This window comes from Neodiprion pinetum, chromosome 4 (genome assembly GCF_021155775.2).
Source record: "Neodiprion pinetum isolate iyNeoPine1 chromosome 4, iyNeoPine1.2, whole genome shotgun sequence".
Classification (NCBI taxonomy): Eukaryota; Metazoa; Arthropoda; class Insecta; order Hymenoptera; family Diprionidae; genus Neodiprion; species Neodiprion pinetum.
Window position 1 is genome coordinate 37,221,940 of NC_060235.2, and position 27,708 is coordinate 37,249,647.

Consider the following 27,708-nt stretch of genomic DNA (forward strand, 5'->3'; position numbering starts at 1 on the left):
CGTGTGCATTGAAGCGTTCGGAACAACCGTCTCCATTTTAGTAGGTATTAGGTGTACTGGCGCAAAATTAATCTCAGCTATTCTTCTTGCTTGTAGAGGCGGAAACCGTTTATTCCAGTACAAATAAATCTTGACAAGATGCAGATCGGTCAAAATCTCGTGGACCAAATCTGGCAGATTGGTCGTGCATGAACTCGGTGACTAGATGCCACGTGTGGCTATAACGCATAAATGCTAGAATAAGCAGTCTGTGCAGACCATGCACAGACGCCACCGAAGCACGGAGTGCAGCTACGTGTGTGAAATGTAAGACTAGCGACAGGCGGTGCAATATGGTGCGCACGTCTTACGTAACCGTTACGTTGTTCAAGGCGTTCGTACATTTCAGCGTATAGTCTCGGTACGGATACGAGCCTCTTGACATTCGAGCGATTCCTAATTATACACTTCAACCATAGATGTAACGCTAATGTTTAATTCACCCGAAATGCCGATTTTTTATTTGACGACTTATCACCGTTGCGGCGCGTTGTGGTGACAATGAATAAGTAGAGAAGAATCATGCGGAAAAAAAGCTAACAAGTTAATCGGCATTTGATGCTAATCAGTAAGCACATTCTTCCTCGCTTGATCATACTCGGAATGTCATGGTCGTAGGCATTAGCGACAAATGTTACTGACCTATGCTTGGAAAATAACTTCGACAAAGTGTGTACGTAATATATATTGCCATAGCTTAATACTCCGTGCTATGGTGTCGTTTGTTTTTTCTCTCTATATTTTACCCATAAGTATATTTGTGACTACTGTTCTACATCGATTGATCCCTTATATTTATCGGAATTTAGAACACCAACGAATCGTGAATTGGTGACGCAATTTTGACATGTCAAAACCGTTGCTATGTAGGAAAAAGTCTGTAAGACCTGTTTGCTACGTATTTCTATACGCTTTCAATACAAGTTTGCTGGGCCATGCGTTTCGGTTCACTGGTTGTGCCCGAGTTTTGCGTAGCGTTAAAAACAAGGGAAAAATTAATAAAAAAATAAAACGCCCGATCAGCCACGTCGAGAAACGGGCTGTGGGTAAGTATGCTATTACAAACGAATATAGGGAACAATCTCGATTAATTGTAAGCCATTATTGAACCCGGTTTCAATACGGCTTTAATTAAATGTATTAAATATCACAATAATGACCGAAACCTGAATTACAAAAGATGTAACGATTCTTTCTTACGGGAGTAAATATCACTGGATCACGTTCTATGGCGGCGATGGAATTAACATGGAATTTGAATATGACCATTGCCAAATGGATTGATTATTGTTAGAATTCAATGCGAGTAACCAAGCGGGCAATCATGAAATAGCTCTGCACTGTCAAAACTTTTTCTTCCGAGCATCCCACACGTCGGTGAAACTTTTAGCCACAGTGCAGAAAACGGCATACTCGTGGTATTGAAAAATTAGGAAGTTACACGTTTGAAACACGAGCGAACGATTGAGGGAGAAAAAAATTCCGAGAGTGCAGCACCCCGATACATTTTTACAGTCAATGTAACCATCAGATCGAGTTAGAGTTGCAGGTTTTGCTTGCAAAGCTTGCGAATTGATAGAAAGAGTTCCACCTTGATGCGTATAATTAGCGAGGAAAACGTTTCGCAAGGTATGTAGTTGAATGGCAAACAGCATTTTTGTCGGTAATTTACCTTTCTGTCCAATGGTACAGACGTGGAACATCTGGCAGCCAGTTTCCACGTCGGCGTAGTATCCGCCGATGACTTTGCCCACACAGGAAAAGTTCGTCTCCGGCAAATTGTCGAAGTCCAAATACTGGAATGAGATATAGTTATCCTTGTGAGCATGACAGATTAGAAATTTTCACCCTCGAGCTGAACAATTATTCTCTCAACTGATTCGAGTAACGAGGAAGACCAGTATTCAAGGTATTGTTTACGGCAGACCGCCAACACCTTTGTTGACCTAACTATTTGGGCATGACATCCGATAGATTCCGCTGCGTAATTTCTTTGAGAATTAATATCTATAGGCGGCATATGATTGCGGTTCACCATACCGACAGAATTCGCCGAATTTAATTGTCAAAACTGCTCTTTTATCCACCGACAATACCGTTGCTCCATGTTCCGTGATTGATTTGTCACCGTTTCGTAGAATTGCAATTACATTGTATATTAGATATAGCTGTTTATAATTTATCTTGTTTCGTCGTTTATTAACAATTATATTTACACATCGAATAAATATATTATATTATATATTTGCGCAATTGGATAAATAAAACGTAATTTTCTATTTCATGTTTGTACGCTTACAGCAGTGTTTAATGGATTATTATCTTCGGTCGTTAAAAAAAGGTTTCTATACTGTCGTGAACTACGTGAATAAAATTGGCATTAAGAATGCTTTTTTTTCATCAATTAAATTTATACCGCGGAGGTTAATTTAAAACTTGTCAAGGGCTTGGCAGAAATTTCTGTACAATTATGTATAGTATTATAATTATCATTGCGTACAGCATATTTATGTAACTGTAAGTGTCTACACGAAAAATACCAGTTGTAACAATGAACGTATATAAAGTTATTTTATTTCTTGTCAAATTTCTGTAAGTGATTCGCACTGTATTCGTGTCACATAAATTGTCGTGCACACGCCCGTATCTCGATACTTTTAAAGAGTAGCGTGATATACCTTTAATACTGCATAACTTGCACAACGCTGCAGTACGTAACTTGATATTGCCTTGGCCAATTTGGCTGAATGACAAAATTGTGATCTTTTATACGGCAGCAGCTAGATACTTCTAAGCAATAAAAGAGAAATAAAAAAATTAAAATTCACTTTCACTTTAGCCATGGACGGTATGCGGGTATTTCCAGTTGCGGGTGGCATCTACTTTTGTAAACACGTCAATTTGCAAAAGGCGTGACTATGCAGTCGCGTGTATATACGTACGTGCATACGTCTTGTGCCTTGTTGGGATTCGGCATTGGAATCTTAATTGCGTCAATCAACTATACCCTGATTCAATTACCACATATACTGAAACTTTCACTCACCCCGGGTTCACCTCCGCTGCACAATCTGAAGCCATGCTGGAAATTTATGAGCCACACGATAACTGAAACAGATGGAAAAAAATTCGCCGGTTTAAGTTTCTGGTGAAAAGCTTTGATCGATTCGTAATTATAACAACCGTTCAAGTGATGAACTCGTAAATAATATATCTATATCGATCTGACGCAGTGCAATGTCTGATCTACACATTTGTATATTATAGATGATTTCGCGAGCAGTAGACGAGTATGTACAAGGTACATATTCAGCCAAGAATGTCATACAGAATTATTACATGCACATTATTCTTACCGAAGCTAGAGAAGCTAATATAACTTTCACCGTGCTTATCTAACTCGACAGACGTCCCTGGTGTTAATTATTTCTCAGTTCTGACAGACCAGGTGATTTTCGTCATGTTTCCTGCGCCTTTATATTTATCCGTACCAACCGCGATGCAAGCACGGCGTATCCAGAATAAAAATAAAATAGTAAAAAACTGAATCAATCATTTTTGTATAATAAACTGCAGAAACGGATCTGCTTGATCATTTCACTCAATTCCTGGGTGCACTAATGAACAAAAATGTTGCTAATTGGACTCGTCAGCTGTTGCTAGTATACAAATAGATAATATGTCTAACGGCATGTGAAACCCCATGCTACACTCCTGTAGACACCCTCCAGCACTTTCTTGCAGTAAAAGCATCCTATTAACCTGATCAGTCCAACCCTGACAGTCAATCTCATTTATTGATCGGTATCGAACACTTTACTAGCGAGGTAAATTATTAGCATAACTTGTGACTAGATCGTCACATGCGTATTTTCAAAAGAAACGGACGTTTCAGTCATACGTCAGAAATTCTTCCGACCTGTGAAATGCTAGACCCCAAACAAAATTTCCAGCCTATGATATAGCCGCTAAAGGTTGAATGAAGGGATCTTATACTCCGTTTTCAGAAAATGTCGACTGTGAAACTCCGTCCGAAACAGCAATTTGAACTGTACGTAATCATGAAAAGAAGAAAGTACGCAATATTTTCAAGTACTAGCCCGCAAGCCGCGCTAGCTCACTAATCGTTGACAAACAAACGCTTTCAAGATCCTAAAACGCAGTTTACGAGACAAACGCGCGTAGCCAGAGGGCAACCAAGGTTTGAACATCAAATTTTTTCAATTTCTATAAAGAAATTCCACGCTGACGAGGCCGTTACATTCTTGCCACGTTTTTTTTTTTTTTTTTTTTATTGTTAAAAATTTTGCCTGTCTACATTTTACCGTCGTACCGTTAATTGCTCTCGAAGAAGTTCACTGGGCCTTAGATGTCCTCGCAAACTCCTGCCAAGGTTATTCTGGTAACAGCCTTACGAAATCCTCCGATGACTCGAAAGACTTGAGGCTGAATAATGATCCGAGCAGAAAACTATGCAACCATCAACCACTGTGTAGGAGACAGGGTGACCTCAATTCGTTGCACCTGTATCCCGGGCGCATTGATGAATAAATATTAATGTAAACGAGAGTAGGTCTGTATCACGAACTACTTAGAGAATATCTTGTAATAACTGCATATTCTAGACGTAAGAGATATACGGAGGTTGGATGAAACGCGTCATTGCACAGCAGCTTTAGTAGGAATCTGGTGAAGAGAGTTATCCTCTTACACCGATTAAGTTTGATTTATACTTTGACCCCGTATTGTACATAACGTTTGCCTCGGGGGCTGGGTTCGAGTGGCTTGAAGCAATTCCGAAGAGTCCGAGTGCTCGTTTTCTCAAGTTGTTAAGCTTTAGGAGATATATACACGTCGCACACAATCATCCACGTACACAAGCATATGAAATTTCGAAACATCTTGCCGATTAGTAGCTGGGTGATTAACGAACATGTTGTTGGATCTATAAACTAGGCTTGGAGATGATTCGCCGATACTTAATTCCTCGTGCAGGAATATCTTAAGCAAGCGAGACACGATCCGGCAATCGGATCGGCGTGGCGATCAGTATCAATTACTGGGAGTGCAAGGATCTCCTTCGAACCAGCCAGCCTTACAGCCATCGAGTAGTGAACTTTTCTTTACGATGCCGTTAACCCATATACATACCTACACGCTTATTTATTCAATTATTTACCTACGATAACTGACTTGAGAACGAACGGGCGCCCGTTCGTGCCAAAGCGCTTGTTCAAACAAATTATCTGCACCAAAGGATGGAACAAACTTTTCGAGCACGGTGCGTGATAGAAAATGCCGACACTGATCATCCTTCAAACACTTATTTTTCATACTCTTCGCCACCGAGGACCGGGGTCAACGAGAACTCCGGTCCGAAAAAGCGACTACATCATAAAAGAGAAGGAATGGTCAACGCCACGACGGTATGCTGTATGGGTGAAAGATAGCAAGTACCTAAATGTCACGGGATTCACACAGCTCTGATGTACAGCTGGGTTATATCACCGCTCATCGCGACCGTGCCAATACGGATGTGAGTGAAAGAGGTATAATGAAGGAGCATACCAGTATACAAATGTTTTCCCGCAGTCTAGTCGTAACGTCATAACGAGGAGACCACGGTGCACAGTTCACTGTAATATATCCACAAACGTATGAATTACGCACATGCGCGTGTATTTAACTGTCCACGTTGTCCACGTATTACAGTTGTGGGTGCAGATTCGTATTGGTGTGAACGATGGCTCGTTTCATTTTTCAGTTTCACGAAACACTGTGAAATACCTTTCTTAAGTTTGAAAGGACTTTTTTGAAGCGAAGCTTCTTAAGGCGCGCTTCGGATGGGGACCTAACTTAGGAAAAGTGAAACGTCAGGAGGGTACGAGTGGAAGTTGCACCGCTCCTTATTTTTTTTTTCTTTAGCGGCGAATTGTCGTAATCACTTCCAATTGGCAAGAATTCACAAATTCAACCAACTTCATTCGGTGTAAAGCAAATTATACTCATTTTATTTTGTTAATCTAACTGAAACTGATCAAAACTTATTACACTCTCGCCTTCGAGACAAGAACAGTGTTTTATGGGTGTGTTAGAATACCCGGTAACGTTAGAAAGAAGGTTTTTTGAGAAAATCGGCTTCAATGTTGCTGAATAGTCGATCGTCGCGGATAAAGGTACCTTGGTACAAATTAGGTTGAACTTTTCTACAACACGTTCGACACATACTCTAAGTTTTTTCATAACACGTAATCGCGGATTATTTTCTAAGGCCAGCCTCGATTACTGTATTACCCTGAGAAGACTTGAGCAAATTGAACGTTATTGATTTCGTCAACTGCTCTCTCACTGTCGAACCGCGTTGCAGTACAGATGAAGATCGGTGATAGGACCAAATTCTTTCGGAAGTGTCATCACGTTGATTGTGACGAAATTTTTGGAACCTGTACGCTGTGTTGGAGTACTATCCTATGATCGCGCTAGGTCAATGCCATTTTGTGTAACTTATCTTCCTTTTCTAACTGGAATTTGCATGCGGTATACAAGCCTACCAAAAATGCAGTGCCGAATCACAGAGTGATGTATACTCTCTTCCGTGCTATCAGCCTTCAATTTTTAACAGACTGCGTAGTGTGTGAAAGGGATAACATACTACATTCGTGATATCTTTCTCTGCACGGCCTGCGCCACTATCCGGCAACGACCGGACAATTTGTTGCAGGCATTTCCATACTATAGTAAACTAGCATGGTCCAAGCATTGTGCGTTTGCTCAGATATTAACCTGCACTCATGTATGACGATACATTTTCCAAGGAGACAATGAAATCACCAGCCGACTTCACATGAGGTCTGCTCTACATTAAATTGTTGTCATTTATGAATATTAATATGGGAAAAGAGGGCATAAAAGATAGATAACATTGTGCACAAACCAAATTAGGTTTTCTATCCACTTAAATTATGCAGGATGATGCATAGAAAAAGGCATGAGAGGTGTTGGAAATTTGTAAATGCGATTAGAGGCTTCTGATCAATATGCAGGATTAACTGAAATAGGATGGCATGTACGCCAAACGTGTATAGCCGTAGTGATGTAGGAAAGAAAAATAAAGTTTATTTCAAACGAATTCAGATACATAAGTATGTAAAAATTTCGATTGTCGAATTCAAGAAAATACATGTACAATAACCCGACAAATTAATTAACCAGACGTAACCACAGGCGAATTTTCAAGATTTGGCTATTGGTGCTGTATATGATAAACCTTCCTTAATCCAAGCGGTCAAAAATGATAACATTGATATGACCGATAGAAAACAGGTATGAACCAGAGTAAAGGGTGATGATACTAAAATGGTTTTCTCACCAAGATTGACACGAATCATGATAATCTAAAGCCACGAGTTGTAATGCGTGTTTGAAGTAGATTGTAAAATATTTGATGGAGTGCGGCCGTCCGGGATTCTGACACGAGATTGTAAAAAGTGATCAGACACTGAGTCATCCCCTGATGCATCTGAGTTTAGGCCAGCATGATCCGATTCAGTAATCTCATCTGGTACAGTTTCATCATTCTGGTCAATGCCGCCGAATGTAATATCGTCGATCAGTGAGCCAGAATTGCTTACACCACTATTCCGTTGCGAGTTCCAAGACCACTCAGAAGGAGCATTCTGACCGTTGATTTTGTATGAGTCAACGTCTATTGGTGCGCCAAAGTTACCTACAGCACCGTTCATCTGCTGCTTCTCTAACTGTTGAGTGCCAGAATTCTGACCGTTGATTACGTATGAGCCAACGTCTATCGGGGCGTTGGACTTGCCTGCAGAATCGTTCATCTGCCGCTTTTCTATTCGTCGAGTTTGACCGCCAATTTTGGATAGGATATCATCGATCGGTGTGCCAGGCTTTCTCATGACTCGATTCATTTGGAGGTCCCTGAACTGTTGAGGGTGAGCGTTCTGACCACTGATTTTGGATGACCCAACGTCAATCGATGTGCCGGCCTTACCTATAGCGCCGTTGATCTGTAGCTTCTCGAATTGCTGAGTCTCACGGTTCTGACCGTTAGATATGTATGAGCCAACGTCAATCGGGGCGCTGGACTTAACTATAGCACCGTTCGTCTGCAGCTTGTCTAATTGTTGAGTGTCAGAATTCTGACCGTCTATTTTGGATGATATAACATCGATCGGTGTGCCAGGCTTGCTATTGATTCGATTCATTTGGAGGTCCCTAAACCGTTGAGGGTGAGCGTTCTGACCACTGATTTTAGATGAGCCAACGTCAATCGGTGCGTCGGTCTTTCCTACAGCGCCATTCACCTGTAGCTCCTCAAATTGCTGAGTCTCACCGTTCTGACCGTTAGATGTGTATGAGCCAACGTCCATTGGGGTGCCAGGGTTAGCTACAGCACCGTTCGTCTGCAGCTTGTCTGATTGTTGAGTGTCAGAATTCTGACCGTCTATTTTGGATAGGATATCATCGATCGGTGTGCCAGGCTTCCTCATGACTCGATTCATTTGGAGGTCCCTAAACCGTTGAGGGTGAGCGTTCTGACCACTGATTTTGGATGAGCCAACGTCAATCAGTGCGCCGGTCTTTTCTACAGCGCCATTCACCTGTAGCTCCTCAAATTGCTGAGTCTCACCGTTCTGACCGTTAGATGTGTATGAGCCAACGTCCATTGGGGTGCCAGGGTTAGCTACAGCACCGTTCGTCTGCAGCTTGTCTGATTGTTGTGTGTCAGTATTCTGACCGTCTATTTTGGATGATATAACATCGATCGGTGTGCCAGGCTTGCTAATGATTCGATTCATTTGGAGGTCCCTAAACCGTTGAGGGTGAGCGTTCTGACCACTGATTTTGGATGAGCCAACGTCAATCGGTGCGTCGGTCTTTCCTACAGCGCCATTCACCTGTAGCTCCTCAAATTGCTGAGTCTCACCGTTCTGACCGTTAGATGTGTATGAGCCAACGTCCATTGGGGTGCCAGGGTTAGCTACAGCACCGTTCGTCTGCAGCTTGTCTGATTGTTGAGTGTCAGAATTCTGACCGTCTATTTTGGATAGGATATCATCGATCGGTGTGCCAGGCTTTCTCATGACTCGATTCATTTGGAGGTCCCTAAACCGTTGAGGGTGAGCGTTCTGACCACTGATTTTGGATGAGCCAACGTCAATCAGTGCGCCGGTCTTTTCTACAGCGCCATTCACCTGTAGCTCCTCAAATTGCTGAGTCTCACCGTTCTGACCGTTAGATGTGTATGAGCCAACGTCCATCGGGGTGCCGGAGTTAGCTACAGCACCGTTCGTCTGCAGCTTGTCTGATTGTTGAGTGTCAGGATTCTGACCGTCTATTTTGGATGATATAACATCGATCGGTGTGCCAGGCTTGCTAATGATTCGATTCATTTGGAGGTCCCTAAACCGTTGAGGGTGAGCGTTCTGACCACTGATTATGGATGAGCCAACATCAATCGGTGCGCCGGTCTTTCCTACAGCGCCATTCACCTGTAGCTTCTCAAATTGCTGAGTCTCACCATTTTGACCGTTAGATGTGTATGAGCCAACGTCCATCGGGGTGCCAGGGTTAGCTACAGCACCGTTCGTCTGCAGCTTGTCTGATTGTTGTGTGTCAGTATTCTGACCGTCTATTTTGGATGAGATAGCATCGATCGGAGTGCCAGTCTTGCCAATGATTCCGTTCATTCGTATGTTCGTGGACCGTTGAGCGTGAAGATTCTGACCGCTGGTTTTCTGGATGCCAACATTATTTGATGAGCCGTACTTGTTGACAGCATCGTTTATGTGCAGTTTCTCAATCTGTGAAACGTCCAAATTCTGAACGTCAATTTTGGATGCACCAACATCCGTCCGTGCGCCGGACTTGCCGAAGGAACCAATTTCATGCAGGTTCCTATGATGCTGTGGGTGCGCGGTCCGGACGATACCATCGAATGTGATTTCTGAGTTGAATGCTTCTGAATCGATGCCAACAAGTTCTGAATCGTCGTGTTTATCGACAGAAAGTTGGCGGTTGCCCACATTGCTATTGAGTGAGACATATGACGATGGGTCGTTACTGAAGGACACTGGATCAGGTGAGCGCGTGGTAATGCGATTTGGCGGTGACTCGTGCCTAACCGGAGTATTCATGCTGATGATCGATACATTGGGATCACTAAGTTCATTGCCTGAAGTAGAGGTATTATCGAATGGGACAACTGATGGGGTATCAATTAAGAGAAATGAATTGCCGTCGTCGTTGTAATCTATCGATTGAGTATGACTATCAGTCGATGAATCGGTGGAGGTTGAAGCATTGACGGCAATAATGTTCGACACTTCAGACACAACTACACGTAATGAACTATTAACAGACATTGTAGACGTGGTTTCAGATAAAGTATTTGGGAGGTTAAGGAGTTCCGTGGTCAAGACCTCAGCACTTGGTGTGAAAGTCTCTGATGTGACCGTTGTAGCGTTGAAGAATTCGGTGGTTGATACATCGGCACTTCCTGTGGTGGTCTCTGATGTGACCGTTGTAGCGTTGGAAGAATCCGTAGTTAACGCCTCGACACTTGCCGTAGAGGTCTCTGATGTGACCGTTGTAGCGTTGGAAGATTCTGTAGTCGAAGCATCGGCACTCGCTGTAGAGAACTCAGATGTGACCGTTGTAGCGTCGGAAGACTCTGTGGTTGATGCATCGGCACTCGCTGTGGAGGTCTCTGATGTAACCGCCGTAGCGTTGGAAGACTCTGTGGTCGATGCATCGGCACTAGCTGTAGAGGTCACTGCTGTGACCGTCGTAGCATTGGATGATTCTGTAGTTGAAGCATCGGCACTCGCTGTGAAGGTCTCTGATGTGACCGTCGTAGCGTTTGAAGATTCAGTAGTCGACGCCTCTGCACTTGTCGTGGACGACTCCGACGAGACCGTTGTAGCGTTGGAAGACTCTGTGGTCGATGCATCAGCACTAGCTGTGGAGGTCACTGATGTGACCGTCGTAGCATTGGATGATTCAGTAGTTGACGCCTCTGCACTTGCTGTAGAGGTCTCTGATGTGACCGTCGTAGGGTTGGAAGACTCTGTGGTCGATGCATCGGCACTTGCTGCGGAGGTCACTGATGTGGTCGTCGTAGCATTGGATGATTCAGTAGTCGACGCCTCTGCACTTGTCGTGGACGACTCCGACGAGACCGTTGTAGCGTTGGAAGATTCTGTGGTCGATGCATCGGCACTTGCTGTAGAGGTCTCTGATGTGACCGTCGTAGCGTTGGAAGACTCTGTGGTCGATGCATCGGCACTTGCTGTGGGAGTCTCTGATGTGACCGTCGTAGCGTTGGAAGACTCTGTGGTCAATGCATCGGCACTTGCTGTGGAGGTCACTGATGTGCCCGTCGTAGCATTGGATGATTCTGTAGTTGAAGCATCGGCACTCGCTGTAGAGGTCTCTGATGTGACCGTCGTAGCGTTGGAAGAGTCTGTGGTAGATGCATCGGCACTTGCTGTGGAGGTCACTGATGTGACCGTGGCAGCATTGGATGATTCTGTAGTTGAAGCTTCGGCACTCGCTGTAGAGGTCTCTGATGTGACCGTCGTAGCGTTTGAGGATTCAGTAGTCGACGCCTCCGCACTTGTCGTGGACGACTCCGACGAGACCGTTGTAGCGTTGGAAGACTCTGTGGTCGATGCATCGGCACTTGCTGTGGATGTCTCTGATGTGACCGTCGTAGCGTTTGAAGATTCGGTAGTTGACGCCTCTGCACTTGTCGTGGACGACTCTGACAAGACCGTTGTAGCGTTGGAAGTCTCTGTGGTCGATGCATCGGCACTTGCTGTGGAGGTCTCTGATGTAACCGTCGTCGTGTTGAAAGACTCTGTGGTCGATGCATCAGCACTAGCTGTGGAGGTCACTGATGTGACCGTCGTCGTGTTGGAAGACTCTGTGGTCGATGCATCAGCACTAGCTGTGGAGGTCACTGATGTGACCGTCGTAGCATTGAGTGATTCAGTAGTTGACGCCTCTGCACTTGCTGTAGAGGTCTCGGATGTAACCGTCGTAGCGTTGGAAGACTCTGTGGTCGATGCATCGGCACTTGCTGTAGAGGTCTCGGATGTGACCGTCGTAGCGTTGGAAGACTCTGTGGTCGATGCATCGGCACTTGCTGTGGAGGTCACTGATGCGCCCGTCGTAGCATTGGATGATTCTGTAGTTGAAGCATCGGCACTCGCTGTAGAGGTCTCTGATGTGACCGTCGTAGCGTTTGAAGATTCAGTAGTCGACACCTCCGCACTTGTCGTGGACGACTCCGACGAGACCGTTGTAACGTTGGAAGACTCTGTGGTCGATGCATCGGCACTTGCTGTAGAGGTCTCTGATGTGACCGTCGTAGCGTTTGAAGACTCTGTGGTCGATGCATCGGCACTTGCTGTGGAGGTCTCGGATGTGACCGTCGTAGCGTTGGAAGACTCTGTGGTCGATGCTTCAGCACTAGCTGTGGAGGTCACTGATGTGACCGTCGTAGCATTGGATGATTCTGTGGTTGAAGCATCGGCACTCGCTGTAGAGGTCTCTGATGTGACCGTCGTAGCGTTTGAAGATTCAGTAGTTGACGCCTCTGCACTTGTCGTGGATGACTCCGACGAGACCGTTGTAGCGTTGGATGACTCTGTGGTCGATGCATCGGCACTTGTTGTGGAGGTCTCTGATGTGACCGTCGTAGCGTTGGATGACTCTGTGGTCGATGCATCAGCACTAGCTGTGGAGGTCACTGATGTGACCGTCGTAGCATTGGATGATTCAGTAGTTGACGCCTCTGCACTTGCTGTAGAGGTCTCTGATGTGACCGTCGTAGCGTTGAAAGACTCTGTGGTCGATGCATCGGCACTTGCTGTGGAGGTCACTGATGTGGCCGTCGTAGCATTGGATGATTCAGTAGTCGACGCCTCTGCACTTGTCGTGGACGACTCCGACGAGACCGTTGTAGCGTTGGATGATTCAGTAGTTGACGCCTCTGCACTTGCTGTAGAGGTCTCCGAAATGACCGTCGTAGCGTTTGAAGACTCTGTGGTCGATGCATCGGCACTTGCTGTGGAGGTCACTGATGTGCCCGTCGTAGCATTAGATGATTCAGTAGTTGGCGCCTCTGCACTTGCTGTAGAGGTCTCGGATGTGACCGTCGTAGCGTTGGAAGACTGTGTGGTCGATGCATCGGCACTTGCTGTGGAGGTCTCTGATGTGACCGTCGTAGCGTTGGAAGACTCTGTGGTCGATGCATCGGCACTTGCTGTGGAGGTCACTGATGTGCCCGTCGTAGCATTGGATGATTCTGTAGTTGAAGCATCGGCACTCGCTGTAGGGGTCTCTGATGTGACCGTCGTAGCGTTTGAAGATACAGTAGTCGACGCCTCTGCACTTGTCGTGGACGACTCCGACGAGACCGTTGTAGCGTTGGAAGACTCTGTGGTCGATGCATCAGCACTAGCTGTGGAGGTCACTGATGTGACCGTCGTCGTGTTGGAAGACTCTGTGGTCGATGCATCAGCACTAGCTGTGGAGGTCACTGATGTGACCGTCGTAGCATTGGATGATTCAGTAGTTGACGCCTCTGCACTTGCTGTAGAGGTCTCGGATGTGACCGTCGTAGCGTTGGAAGACTCTGTGGTCGATGCATCGGCACTTGCTGTGGAGGTCTCTGATGTGACCGTCGTAGCGTTGGAAGACTCTGTGGTCGATGCATCGGCACTTGCTGTGGAGGTCACTGATGCGCCCGTCGTAGCATTGGATGATTCTGTAGTTGAAGCATCGGCACTCGCTGTAGAGGTCTCTGATGTGACCGTCGTAGCGTTTGAAGACTCTGTGGTCGATGCATCGGCACTTGCTGTAGAGGTCTCTGATGTGACCGTCGTAGCGTTGGGAGACTCTGTGGTCGATGCTTCAGCACTAGCTGTGGAGGTCTCTGATGTGACCGTCGTAGCGTTTGAAGACTCTGTGGTCGATGCATCGGCACTTGCTGTGGAGGTCTCTGATGTGACGGTCGTAGCGTTTGAAGATTCAGCAGTCGACGCCTCTGCACTTGTCGTGGACGACTCCGACAAGACCGTTGTAGCGTTGGAAGACTCTGTGGTCGATGCATCGGCACTTGCTGTGAAGGTCACTGATGTGCCCGTCGTGGCATTGGATGATTCTGTAGTTGAAGCATCGGCACTCGCTGTAGAGGTCTCTGATGTGACCGTCGTAGCGTTTGAAGATTCAGTAGTCGACACCTCTGCACTTGTCGTGAACGACTCCGACGAGACCGTTGTAGCGTTGGAAGACTCTGTGGTCGATGCATCGGCACTTGCTGTGGAGGTCACTGATGTGCCCGTCGTGGCATTGGATGATTCTGTAGTTGAAGCATCGGCACTTGCTGTAGAGGTCTCTGATGTGACCGTCGTCGTGTTGGAAGACTCTGTGGTCGATGCATCACCACTAGCTGTAAAGGTCACTGATGTGACCGTCGTAGCATTGGATGATTCAGTAGTTGACGCCTCTGCACTTGCTGTAGAGGTCTCCGATGTGACCGTCGTAGCGTTTGAAGACTCTGTGGTCGATGCATCGGCACTTGTCGTGGAGGTCTCCGATGTGTCCGTCGTAGCGTTTGAAGATTCGGTAGTCGACGCCTCTGCATTTGTCGTGGATGACTCCGACGAGACCGTTGTAGCGTTGGAAGACTCTGTGGTCGATGCATCGGCACTTGCTGTGGAGGTCTCTGATGTAACCGTCGTCGTGTTGGAAGACTCTGTGGTCGATGCATCAGCACTAGCTGTGGAGGTCACTGATGTGACCGTCGTAACATTGGATGATTCAGTAGTTGACGCCTCTGCAATTGCTGTAGAGGTCTCTGATGTGACCGTCGTAGCGTTTGAAGTCTTTGTCGTCGATGCATCGGCACTTGCTGTGGAGGTCTCTGATGTGACCGTCGTAGCGTTTGAAGATTCAGTAGTCGACGCCTCTGCACTTGTCGCGGACGATTCCGACGAGACCGTCGTAGCGTTGGAAGACTCTGTGGTCAATGCATCGGCACTTGCTGTAGAGGTCTCTGATGTGACCGTCGTCGTGTTGGAAGACTCTAGGGTTGATGCATCAGCACTAGCTGTGGAGGTCTCTGATGTGACCGTCGTAGCGTTTGAAGATTCAGTAGTCGACGCCTCTGCGCTTGCTGTAGAGGTCTCGGATGTGACCGTCGTAGCGTTGGAAGACTCTGTGGTCGATGCATCGGCACTTGCTGTGGAGGTCACTGATGTGGCCGTCGTAGCATTGGATGATTCAGTAGTCGACGCCTCTGCGCTTGTCGTGGACGACTCCGACGAGACCGTTGTAGCGTTGGAAGACTCTGTGGTCGATGCATCGGCACTTGCTGTAGAGGTCTCTGATGTGACCGTCGTCGTGTTGGAAGACTCTGTGGTTGATGCATCAGCACTAGCTGTGGAGATCACTGATGTGACCGTCGTAGCATCGGTTGATTCAGTAGTTGACGCCTCTGCACTTGCTGTGGAGGTCTCGGATGTGACCGTCGTAGCGTTGGAAGACTCTGTGGTCGATGCATCGGCACTTGCTGTGGAGGTCACTGATGTGGCCGTCGTAGCATTGGATGATTCAGTAGTCGACGCCTCTGCACTTGTCGTGGACGACTCCGACGAGACCGTTGTAGCGTTGGAAGACTCTGTGGTCGATGCATCGGCACTTGCTGTGGAGGTCTCGGATGTGACCGTCGTAGCGTTGGAAGACTCTGTGGTCGATGCATCGGCACTTGCTGTGGAGGTCTCTGATGTGACGGTCGTAGCGTTTGAAGATTCAGTAGTCGACGCCTCTGCACTTGTCGTGGACGATTCCGACGAGACCGTTGTAGCGTTGGAAGACTCTGTGGTTGATGCATCAGCACTAGCTGTGGAGGTCACTGATGTGACCGTCGTAGCATCGGATGATTCAGTAGTTGACGCCTCTGCACTTGCTGTGGAGGTCTCGGATGTGACCGTCGTAGCGTTTGAAGACTCTGTGGTCGATGCATCGGCACTCGCTGTGGAGGTCTCTGATGTGACCGTCGTAGCGTCGGAAGACTCTGTGGTCGATGCATCGACACTTGCTGTGGAGGTCACTGATGTGACCGTCGTAGCGTTGGAAGACTCTGTGGTCGATGCATCGGCACTTGCTGTGGAGGTCTCAAATGTGACCGTCGTAGCGTTGGAAGACTCTGTGGTCGATGCATCGGCACTTGCTGTGGAGGTCACTGATGTGGCCGTCGTAGCATTGGATGAAACAGTAGTCGACGCCTCTGCACTTGTCGTGGACGACTCCGACGAGACCGTTGTAGCGTTGGAAGACTCTGTGGTCGATGCATCGGCACTTGCTGTGGAGGTCTCTGATGTGACCGTCGTAGCGTTTGAAGATTCAGTAGTCGACGCCTCTGCGCTTGCTGTAGAGGTCTCGGATGTGACCGTCGTAGCGTTGGAAGACTCTGTGGTCGATGCATCGGCACTTGCTGTGGAGGTCACTGATGTGGCCGTCGTAGCATTGGATGATTCAGTAGTCGACGCCTCTGCACTTGTCGTGGACGACTCCGACGAGACCGTCGTAGCGTTGGAAGACTCTGTGGTCGATGCATCGGCACTTGCTGTAGAGGTCTCTGATGTGACCGTCGTCGTGTTGGAAGACTCTGTGGTTGATGCATCAGCACTAGCTGTGGAGATCACTGATGTGACCGTCGTAGCATCGGATGATTCAGTAGTTGACGCCTCTGCACTTGCTGTAGAGGTCTCTGATGTGACCGTCGTAGCGTTTGAAGACTCTGTGGTCGATGCATCGGCACTTGCTGTGGAGGTCTCGGATGTGACCGTCGTAGCGTTGGAAGACTCTGTGGTCGATGCATCGGCACTTGCTGTGGAGGTCACTGATGTGGCCGTCGTAGCATTGGATGATTCAGTAGTCGACGCCTCTGCACTTGTCGTGGACGACTCCGACGAGACCGTTGTAGCGTTGGAAGACTCTGTGGTCGATGCATCGGCACTTGCTGTGGAGGTCTCTGATGTGACCGTCGTAGCGTTTGAAGATTCAGTAGTCGACGCCTCTGCGCTTGCTGTAGAGGTCTCGGATGTGACCGTCGTAGCGTTGGAAGACTCTGTGGTCGATGCATCGGCACTTGCTGTGGAGGTCTCTGATGTGACCGTCGTAGCGTTTGAAGGTTCAGTAGTCGACGCCTCTGCACTTGTCGTGGACGACTCCGACGAGACCGTTGTAGCGTTGGAAGACTCTGTGGTCGATGCTTCGGCACTTGCTGTAGAGGTCTCTGATGTGACCGTCGTCGTGTTGGAAGACTCTGTGGTCGATGCATCAGCACTAGCTGTGGAGGTCACTGATGTGACTGTCGTAGCATTGGATGATTCAGTAGTTGACGCCTCTGCACTTGCTGTAGAGGTCTCTGATGTGACCGTCGTAGCGTTTGAAGACTCTGTGGTCGATGCATCGGCACTTGCTGTGAAGGACTCGGATGTGACCGTCGTAGCGTTGGAAGACTCTGTGGTCGATGCTTCAGCACTAGCTGTGAAGGTCACTGATGTGACCGTCGTAGCATTGGATGATTCTGTGGTTGAAGCATCGGCACTTGCTGTGGAGGTCTCTGATGTGACCGTCGTAGCGTTTGAAGATTCAGTAGTCGACGCCTCTGCACTTGTCGTGGACGACTCTGACGAGACCGTTGTAGCGTCGGAAGACTCTGTGGTCGATGCATCGGCACTTGCTGTAGAGGTCTCTGATGTGACCGTCGTACCGTTTGAAGACTCTGTGGTCGATGCATCGGCACTTGCTGTGAAGGTCTCGGATGTGACCGTCGTAGCGTTTGAAGACTCTGTGGTCGATGCATCGGCACTTGCTGTGGAGGTCTCTGATGTGACCGTCGTAGCGTTTGAAGATTCAGTAGTCGACGCCTCTGCACTTGTCGTGAACGACTCCGACGACACCGTTGTAGCGTTAGATGATTTAGTAGTTGACGCCTCCGCACTCGCTGTAGAGGTCTCTGATGTGACCGTCGTAGCGTTGGAAGACTCTGTGGTCGATGCATCGGCACTTGCTGTGGTGGTCTCTGATGTGACCGTCGTAGCGTTAGAAGACTCTGTGGTCGATGCATCGGCACTTGCTGTAGAGGTCTCTGATGTGACCGTCGTCGTGTTGGAAGAATCTGTGGTCGATGCATCAGCACTAGCTGTGGAGGTCACTGATGTGACCGTCGTAGCATTGGATGATTCAGTAGTTGACGCCTCTGCGATTGCTGTAGAGGTCTCTGATGTGACCGTCTTAGCGTTTGAAGTCTCTGTCGTCGATGCATCGGCACTTGCTGTGGAGGTCTCTGATGTGACCGTCGTAGCGTTTGAAGATTCAGTAGTCGACGCCTCTGCACTTAACGTCGACGATTCTGACGAGACCGTTGTAGCGTTGGAAGACTCTGTGGTCGATGCATCGGCACTTGCTGTAGAGGTCTCCGATGTGACCGTCGTCGTGTTGGAAGACTCTGTGGTTGATGCATTAGCACTAGCTGTGGAGGTCACTGATGTGACCGTCGTAGCATCGGATGATTCAGTAGTTGACGCCTCTGCACTTGCTGTAGAGGTCTCTGATGTGACCGTCGTAGCGTTTGAAGACTCTGTGGTCGATGCATCGGCACTTGCTGTGGAGGTCTCGGATGTGACCGTCGTAGCGTTGGAAGACTCTGTGGTCGATGCATCGGCACTTGCTGTGGAGGTCTCTGATGTGACGGTCGTAGCGTTTAAAGATTCAGTGGTCGACGCCTCTGCACTTAACGTCGACGATTCCGACGAGACCGTTGTAGCGTTGGAAGACTCTGTGGTCGATGCATCGGCACTTGCTGTGGAGGTCTCTGATGTGACCGTCGTAGCGTTGGAGGACTCTGTGGTCGATGCATCGGCACTTGCCGTGGAGGTCTCTGATCTGACCGTCGTAGCGTTGGAAGACTCTGTGGTCGATGCATCGGCACTTGCTGTGGAGGTCACTGATGTGGCCGTCGTAGCATTGGATGATTCAGTAGTCGACGCCTCTGCACTTGTCGTGGACGACTCCGACGAGACCGTTGTAGCGTTGGAAGACTCTGTGGTCGATGCATCGGCACTTGCTGTAGAGGTCTCTGATGTGACCGTCGTAGCGTTTGAAGATTCAGTAGTCGACGCCTCTGCGCTTGCTGTAGAGGTCTCGGATGTGACCGTCGTAGCGTTGGAAGACTCTGTGGTCGATGCATCGGCACTTGCTGTGGAGGTCTCTGATGTGACCGTCGTAGCGTTGGAAGACTCTGTGGTCGATGCATCGGCACTTGCCGTGGAGGTCTCTGATCTGACCGTCGTAGCGTTGGAAGACTCTGTGGTCGATGCATCGGCACTTGCTGTGGAGGTCACTGATGTGGCCGTCGTAGCATTGGATGATTCAGTAGTCGACGCCTCTGCACTTGTCGTGGACGACTCCGACGAGACCGTTGTAGCGTTGAAAGACTCTGTGGTCGATGCATCGGCACTTGCTGTAGAGGTCTCTGATGTGACCGTCGTCGTGTTGGAAGACTCTGTGGTTGATGCATCAGCACTAGCTGTGGAGATCACTGATGTGACCGTCGTAGCATCGGATGATTCAGTAGTTGACGCCTCTGCACTTGCTGTAGAGGTCTCTGATGTGACCGTCGTAGCGTTTGAAGACTCTGTGGTCGATGCATCGGCACTTGCTGTGGAGGTCTCGGATGTGACCGTCGTAGCGTTGGAAGACTCTGTGGTCGATGCATCGGCACTTGCTGTGGAGGTCACTGATGTGGCCGTCGTAGCATTGGATGATTCAGTAGTCGACGCCTCTGCACTTGTCGTGGACGACTCCGACGAGACCGGTGTAGCGTTGGAAGACTCTGTGGTCGATGCATCGGCACTTGCTGTGGAGGTCTCTGATGTGACCGTCGTAGCGTTTGAAGATTCAGTAGTCGACGCCTCTGCGCTTGCTGTAGAGGTCTCGGATGTGACCGTCGTAGCGTTGGAAGACTCTGTGGTCGATGCATCGGCACTTGCTGTGGAGGTCTCTGATGTGACCGTCGTAGCGTTTGAAGATTCAGTAGTCGACGCCTCTGCACTTGTCGTGGACGACTCCGACAAGACCGTTGTAGCGTTGGAAGACTCTGTGGTCGATGCATCGGCACTTGCTGTAGAGGTCTCTGATGTGACCGTCGTCGTGTTGGAAGACTCTGTGGTCGATGCATCAGCACTAGCTGTGGAGGTCACTGATGTGACTGTCGTAGCATTGGATGATTCAGTAGTTGACGCCTCTGCACTTGCTGTAGAGGTCTCTGATGTGACCGTCGTAGCGTTTGAAGACTCTGTGGTCGATGCATCGGCACTTGCTGTGGAGGTCTCGAATGTGACCGTCGTAGCGTTGGAAGACTCTGTGGTCGATGCTTCAGCACTAGCTGTGGAGGTCACTGATGTGACCGACGTAGCATTGGATGATTCTGTGGTTGAAGCATCGGCACTTGCTGTGGAGGTCTCTGATGTGACCGTCGTAGCGTTTGAAGATTCAGTAGTCGACGCCTCTGCACTTGTCGTGGACGACTCCGACGAGACCGTTGTAGCGTTGGAAGACTCTGTGGTCGATGCATCGGCACTTGCTGTAGAGGTCTCTGATGTGACCGTCGTACCGTTTGAAGACTCTGTGGTCGATGCATCGGCACTTGCTGTGGAGGTCTCGGATGTGACCGTCGTAGCGTTTGAAGACTCTGTGGTCGATGCATCGGCACTTGCTGTGGAGGTCTCTGATGTGACCGTCGTAGCGTTTGAAGATTCAGTAGTCGACGCCTCTGCACTTGTCGTGAACGACTCCGACGACACCGTTGTAGCGTTGGATGATTCAGTAGTTGACGACTCCGCACTCGCTGTAGAGGTCTCTGATGTGACCGTCGTAGCGTTGGAAGACTCTGTGGTCGATGCATCGGCACTTGCTGTGGTGGTCTCTGATGTGACCGTCGTAGCGTTGGAAGTCTCTGTGGTCGATGCATCGGCACTTGCTGTAGAGGTCTCTGATGTGACCGTCGTCGTGTTGGAAGAATCTGTGGTCGATGCATCAGCACTAGCTGTGGAGGTCACTGATGTGACCGTCGTAGCATTGGATGATTCAGTAGTTGACGCCTCTGCACTTGCTGTAGAGGTCTCGGATGTGACCGTCGTAGCGTTGGAAGACTCTGTGGTCGATGCATCGGCACTTGCTGTGGAGGTCTCTGATGTGACCGTCGTAGCGTTTGAAGATTCAGTAGTCGACGCCTCTGCACTTGTCGTAGACGACTTTGACGAGACCGTTGTAGCGTTGGAAGACTCTGTGGTCGATGCATCGGCACTTGCTGTAGAGGTCTCTGATGTGACCGTCGTACCGTTTGAAGACTCTGTGGTCGATGCATCGGCACTTGCTGTGGAGGTCTCGGATGTGACCGTCGTAGCGTTTGAAGACTCTGTGGTCAATGCATCGGCACTTGCTGTGGAGGTCTCTGATGTGACCGTCGTAGCGTTGGAAGACTCTGTGGTCGATGCATCGGCACTTGCCGTGGAGGTCTCTGATGTGACCGTCGTAGCGTTGGAAGACTCTGTGGTCGATGCATCGGCACTTGCTGTGGAGGTCACTGATGTGGCCGTCGTAGCATTGGATGATTCAGTAGTCGATGCCTCTGCACTTGTCGTGGACGACTCCGACGAGACCGTTGTAGCGTTGGAAGACTCTGTGGTCGATGCATCGACACTTGCTGTGGAGGTCACTGATGTAGCCGTCGTAGCATTGGATGATTCAGTAGTCGACGCCTCTGCACTTGCTGTGGAGGTCTCTGATGTGACCGTCGTAGCGTTTGAAGACTCTGTGGTCGATGCATCGGCACTCGCTGTGGAGGTCTCTGATGTGACCGTCGTAGCGTCGGAAGACTCTGTGGTCGATGCATCGACACTTGCTGTGGAGGTCACTGATGTGACCGTCGTAGCGTTGGAAGACTCTGTGGTCGATGCATCGGCACTTGCTGTGGAGGTCTCGGATGTGACCGTCGTAGCGTTGGAAGACTCTGTGGTCGATGCATCGGCACTTGCTGTGGAGGTCACTGATGTGGCTGTCGTAGCATTGGATGATTCAGTAGTCGACGCCTCTGCACTTGTCGTGGACGACTCCGACGAGACCGTTGTAGCGTTGGAAGACTCTGTGGTCGATGCATCGGCACTTGCTGTGGAGGTCTCTGATGTGACCGTCGTAGCGTTTGAAGATTCAGTAGTCGACGCCTCTGCGCTTGCTGTAAAGGTCTCGGATGTGACCGTCGTAGCGTTGGAAGACTCTGTGGTCGATGCATCGGCACTTGCTGTGGAGGTCACTGATGTGGCCGTCGTAGCATTGGATGATTCAGTAGTCGACGCCTCTGCACTTGTCGTGGACGACTCCGACGAGACCGTTGTAGCGTTGGAAAACTCTGTGGTCGATGCATCGGCACTTGCTGTGGAGGTCTCGGATGTGACCGTCGTAGCGTTGGAAGACTCTGTGGTCGATGCATCGGCACTTGCTGTAGAGGTCTCTGATGTGACCGTCGTAGCGTTTGAAGATTCAGTAGTCGACGCCTCTGCACTTGTCGTGGACGACTCCGACGAGACCGTTGTAGCGTTGGAAGACTCTGTGGTCAATGCATCGGCACTTGCTGTAGAGGTCTCTGATGTGACCGTCGTACCGTTTGAAGACTCTGTGGTCGATGCATCGGCACTTGCTGTGGAGGTCTCGGATGTGACCGTCGTAGCGTTTGAAGACTCTGTGGTCGATGCATCGGCACTTGCTGTGGAGGTCTCTGATGTGACCGTCGTAGCGTTTGAAGATTCAGTAGTCGAAGCCTCTGCACTTGTCGTGGACGACTCCGACGAGACCGTTGTAGCGTTGGAAGACTCTGTGGTCGATGCATCGGCACTTGCTGTGGAGGTCTCTGATGTGACCGTCGTAGCGTTTGAAGATTCAGTAGTCGACGCCTCTGCACTTGTCGTGGACGACTCCAACGAGACCGTCGTAGCGTTGGATGATTCAGTAGTTGACGCCTCTGCACTTGCTGTAGAGGTCTCTGATGTGACCGTCGTAGCGTTGGAAGACTCTGCGGTCGATGCATCAGCACTTGCTGTGGTGGTCTCTGATGTGACCATCGTAGCGTTGGAAGACTCTGTGGTCGATGCATCGGCACTTGCTGTGGAGGTCTCAGATGTGACTTTCGTAGCGTTGGAAGACTCTGTGGTCGATGCATCGGCACTTGTTGTGGAGGTCTCTGATGTGACCGTCGTAGCGTTTGAAGATTCAGTAGTCGACGCCTCTGCACTTGTCGTGGACGACTCCGACGATACCGTTGTAGCGTTGGATGATTCAGTGGTTGACGCCTCTGCACTTGCTGTAGAGGTCTCTGATGTGACCGTCGTAGCGTTGGAAGACTCTGTGGTCGATGCATCGGCACTTGCTGTGGTGGTCTCTGTCGTGACCGTCGTAGCATTGGATGATTCAGTAGTCGACGCCTCTGCACCTGTCGTAGACGACTCCGACGAGACCGTTGTAGCGTTGGGAGACTCTGTGGTCGATGCATCAGCACTAGCTGTGGAGGTCACTGATGTGACCGTCGTAGCATTGGATGATTCAGTAGTTGACGCCTCTGCACTTGCTGTCGAGGTCTCGGATGTGAGCGTCGTAGCGTTGGAAGACTCTGTGGTCGATGCTTCAGCACTAGCCGTGGAGGTCACTGATGTGACTGTCGTAGCATTGGATGATTCTGTGGTTGAAGCATCAGCACTCGCTGTAGAGGTCTCTGGTGTGACCGTCGTAGCGTTTGAAGATTCAGTAGTTGACGCCTCTGCACTTGTCGTGGACGACTCCGACGAGACCGTTGTAGCGTTGGAAGACTCTGTGGTCGATGCATCGGCACTTGTTGTGGAGGTCTCTGATGTGCCCGTCGTGGCATTGGATGATTCTGTAGTTGAAGCATCGGCACTTGCTGTGGAGGTCTCGGATGTGACCGTCGTAGCGTTGGAAGACTCTGTGGTCGATGCTTCAGCACTAGCCGTGGAGGTCTCTGATGTGACCGTCGTAGCGTTTGAAGATTCAGTAGTTGACGCCTCTGCACTTGTCGTGGACGACTCCGACGAGACCGTTGTAGCGTTGGAAGACTCTGTGGTCGATGCATCGGCACTTGCTGTGGAGGTCTCTGATGTAACCGTCGTTGTGTTGGAAGACTCTGTGGTCGATGCATCAGCACTAGCTGTGGAGGTCACTGATGTGACCGTCGTAGCATTGGATGATTTAGTAGTTGACGCCTCTGCACTTGCTGTAGAGGTCTCTGATGTGACCGTCGTAGCGTTTGAAGTCTCCGTCGTCGATGCATCAGCACTTGCTGTAGAGGTCTCTGATGTGACCGACGTAGCGTTTAAAGATTCAGTAGTCGACGCCTCTGCACTTGTCGTGGACGATTCCGACGAGACCGTTGTAGCGTTGGAAGACTCTGTGGTCGATGCATCGGCACTCGCTGTAGAGGTCTCTGATGTGACCGTCGTCGTGTTGGAAGACTCTGTGGTTGATGCATCAGCACTAGCTGTGGAGGTCTCTGATGTGACCGTCGTAGCGTTTGAAGACTCTGTGGTCGATGCATCGGCACTAGCTGTGGAGGTCTCCGATGTGACCGTCGTAGCGTTGGAAGACTCTGTGGTCGATGCATCGGCACTTGCTGTGGAGGTCTCGGATGTGACCGACGTAGCGTTTGAATATTCAGTAGTCGACGCCTCTGCACTTGTCGTGGACGACTCCGACGAGACCGTTGTAGCGTTGGAAGACTCTGTGGTCGATGCATCGGCACTTGCTGTGGAGGTCTCTGATGTGACCGTCGTACCGTTTGGAGACTCTGTGGTAGATGCATCGGCACTTGCTGTGGAGGTCTCGGATGTGACCGTCGTAGCGTTGGAAGACTCTGTGGTCGATGCATCGGCACTTGCTGTGGAGGTCTCTAATGTGACCGTCGTAGCGTTTGAAGATTCAGTAGTCGACGCCTCTGCACTTGTCGTGGACGACTCCGACGAGACCGTTGTAGCGTTGGAAGACTCTGTGGTCGATGCATCGGCACTTGCTGTGGAGGTCTCTGATGTGACCGTCGTACCGTTTGGAGACTCTGTGGTAGATGCATCGGCACTTGCTGTGGAGGTCTCGGATGTGACCGTCGTAGCGTTGGAAGACTCTGTGGTCGATGCATCGGCACTTGCTGTGGTGGTCTCTGATGTGACCGTCGTAGCGTTGGAAGACTCTGTGGTCGATGCATCGGCACTTGCTGTAGAGGTCTCTGATGTGACCGTCGTCGTGTTGAAAGAATCTGTGGTCGATGCATCAGCACTAGCTGTAGAGGTCACTGATGTGACCGTCGTAGCGTTTGAAGACTCTGTGGTCGATGCATCGGCACTTGCTGTGGAGGTCTCTGATGTGACCGTCGTAGCGTTTGAAGATTCAGTAGTCGACGCCTCTGCACTTGTCGTGGACGACTCCGACGACACCGTTGTAGCGTTGGATGATTCAGTAGTTGACGCCTCCGCACTCGCTGTAGAGGTCTCTGATGTGACCGTCGTAGCGTTGGAAGACTCTGTGGTCGATGCATCGGCACTTGCTGTAGAGGTCTCTGATGTGACCGTCGTCGTGTTGAAAGAATCTGTGGTCGACGCATTGGCACTAGCTGTAGAGGTCACTGATGTGACCGTCGTAGCATTGGATGATTCAGTAGTTGACGCCTCTGCACTTGCTGTGGAGGTCTCGAATGTGACCGTCGTAGCGTTGGAAGACTCTGTGGTCGATGCATCGGCACTTGCTGTAGAGGTCTCTGATGTAACCGTCGTAGCGTTTGAAGATTCAGTAGTCGACGCCTCTGCACTTGTCGTGGACGACTCCGACGAGACCGTTGTAGCGTTGGAAGATTCTGTGGTCGATGCATCGGCACTTGCTGTGGAGGTCTCTGATGTGACCGTCGTACCGTTTGAAGACTCTGTGGTCGATGCATCGGCACTTGCTGTGGAGGTCTCGGATGTGACCGTCGTAGCGTTTGAAGATTCAGTAGTCGACGCCTCTGCACTTGTCGTGGACGACTCCGACGAGACCGTTGTAGCGTTGGAAGACTCTGTGGTCGATGCATCGGCACTTGCTGTGGAGGTCTCTGATGTGACCGTCGTAGCGTTGGATGACTCTGTGGTCGATGCATCAGCACTAGCTGTGGAGGTCACTGATGTGACCGTCGTAGCATTGGATGATTCAGTAGTTGACGCCTCTGCACTTGCTGTAGAGGTCTCTGATGTGACCCTCGTAGCGTTAAAAGACTCTGTGGTCGATGCATCGGCACTTGCTGTGGAGGTCACTGATGTGGCCGTCGTAGCATTGGATGATTCAGTAGTCGACGCCTCTGCACTTGTCGTGGACGACTCCGACGAGACCGTTGTAGCGTTGGATGATTCAGTAGTTGACGCCTCTGCACTTGCTGTAGAGGTCTCCGATATGACCGTCGTAGCGTTTGAAGACTCTGTGGTCGATGCATCGGCACTTGCTGTGGAGGTCACTGATGTGCCCGTCGTAGCATTAGATAATTCAGTAGTTGGCGCCTCTGCACTTGCTGTAGAGGTCTCGGATGTGACCGTCGTAGCGTTGAAAGACTGTGTGGTCGATGCATCGGCACTTGCTGTGGAGGTCTCTGATGTGACCGTCGTAGCGTTGGAAGACTCTGTGGTCGATGCATCGGCACTTGCTGTGGAGGTCACTGATGTGCCCGTCGTAGCATCGGATGATTCTGTAGTTGAAGCATCGGCACTCGCTGTAGGGGTCTCTGATGTGACCGTCGTAGCGTTTGAAGATTCAGTAGTCGACGCCCCTGCACTTGTCGTGGACGACTCCGACGAGACCGTTGTAGCGTTGGAAGACTCTGTGGTCGATGCATCAGCACTAGCTGTGGAGGTCACTGATGTGACCGTCGTCGTGTTGGAAGACTCTGTGGTTGATGCATCAGCACTAGCTGTGGAGGTCACTGATGTGACCGTCGTAGCATTGGATGATTCAGTAGTTGACGCCTCTGCACTTGCTGTAGAGGTCTCGGATGTGACCGTCGTAGCGTTGGAAGACTCTGTGGTCGATGCATCGGCACTTGCTGTGGAGGTCTCTGATGTGACCGTCGTAGCGTTGGAAGACTCTGTGGTCGATGCATCGGCACTTGCTGTGGAGGTCACTGATGCGCCCGTCGTAGCATTGGATGATTCTGTAGTTGAAGCATCGGCACTCGCTGTAGAGGTCTCTGATGTGACCGTCGTAGCGTTTGAAGACTCTGTGGTCGATGCATCGGCACTTGCTGTAGAGGTCTCTGATGTGACCGTCGTAGCGTTGGAAGACTCTGTGGTCGATGCTTCAGCACTAGCTGTGGAGGTCTCTGATGTGACCGTCGTAGCGTTTGAAGACTCTGTGGTCGATGCATCGGCACTTGCTGTGGAGGGCTCTGATGTGACGGTCGTAGCGTTTGAAGATTCAGCAGTCGACGCCTCTGCACTTGTCGTGGACGACTCCGACGAGACCGTTGTAGCGTTGGAAGACTCTGTGGTCGAT

General features: G+C 49.7%; 1 protein-coding gene across 3 annotated transcripts in view; it reads right to left on the reverse strand.

The window, feature by feature from the left end:
• Positions 1-27,708, reverse strand: part of LOC124215919 (dentin sialophosphoprotein) — a 99,721-nt gene that overhangs the window by 9,420 nt on the left and 62,593 nt on the right. For 2 of the 3 annotated variants that reach the window (XM_046619842.2, XM_046619841.2), the window contains exons 3-4: positions 3,086-3,147; positions 1,712-1,835 (exon numbers count right to left, since the gene is read on the reverse strand). In XM_046619842.2, coding sequence (XP_046475798.1) covers positions 1,712-1,835; positions 3,086-3,147 — 186 coding nt within the window. Of the gene's footprint in view, positions 1-1,711; positions 1,836-3,085; positions 3,148-4,372; positions 4,436-27,708 lie in introns of those variants that run through there. The other variant, XM_046619843.2, reaches the window with a different exon arrangement.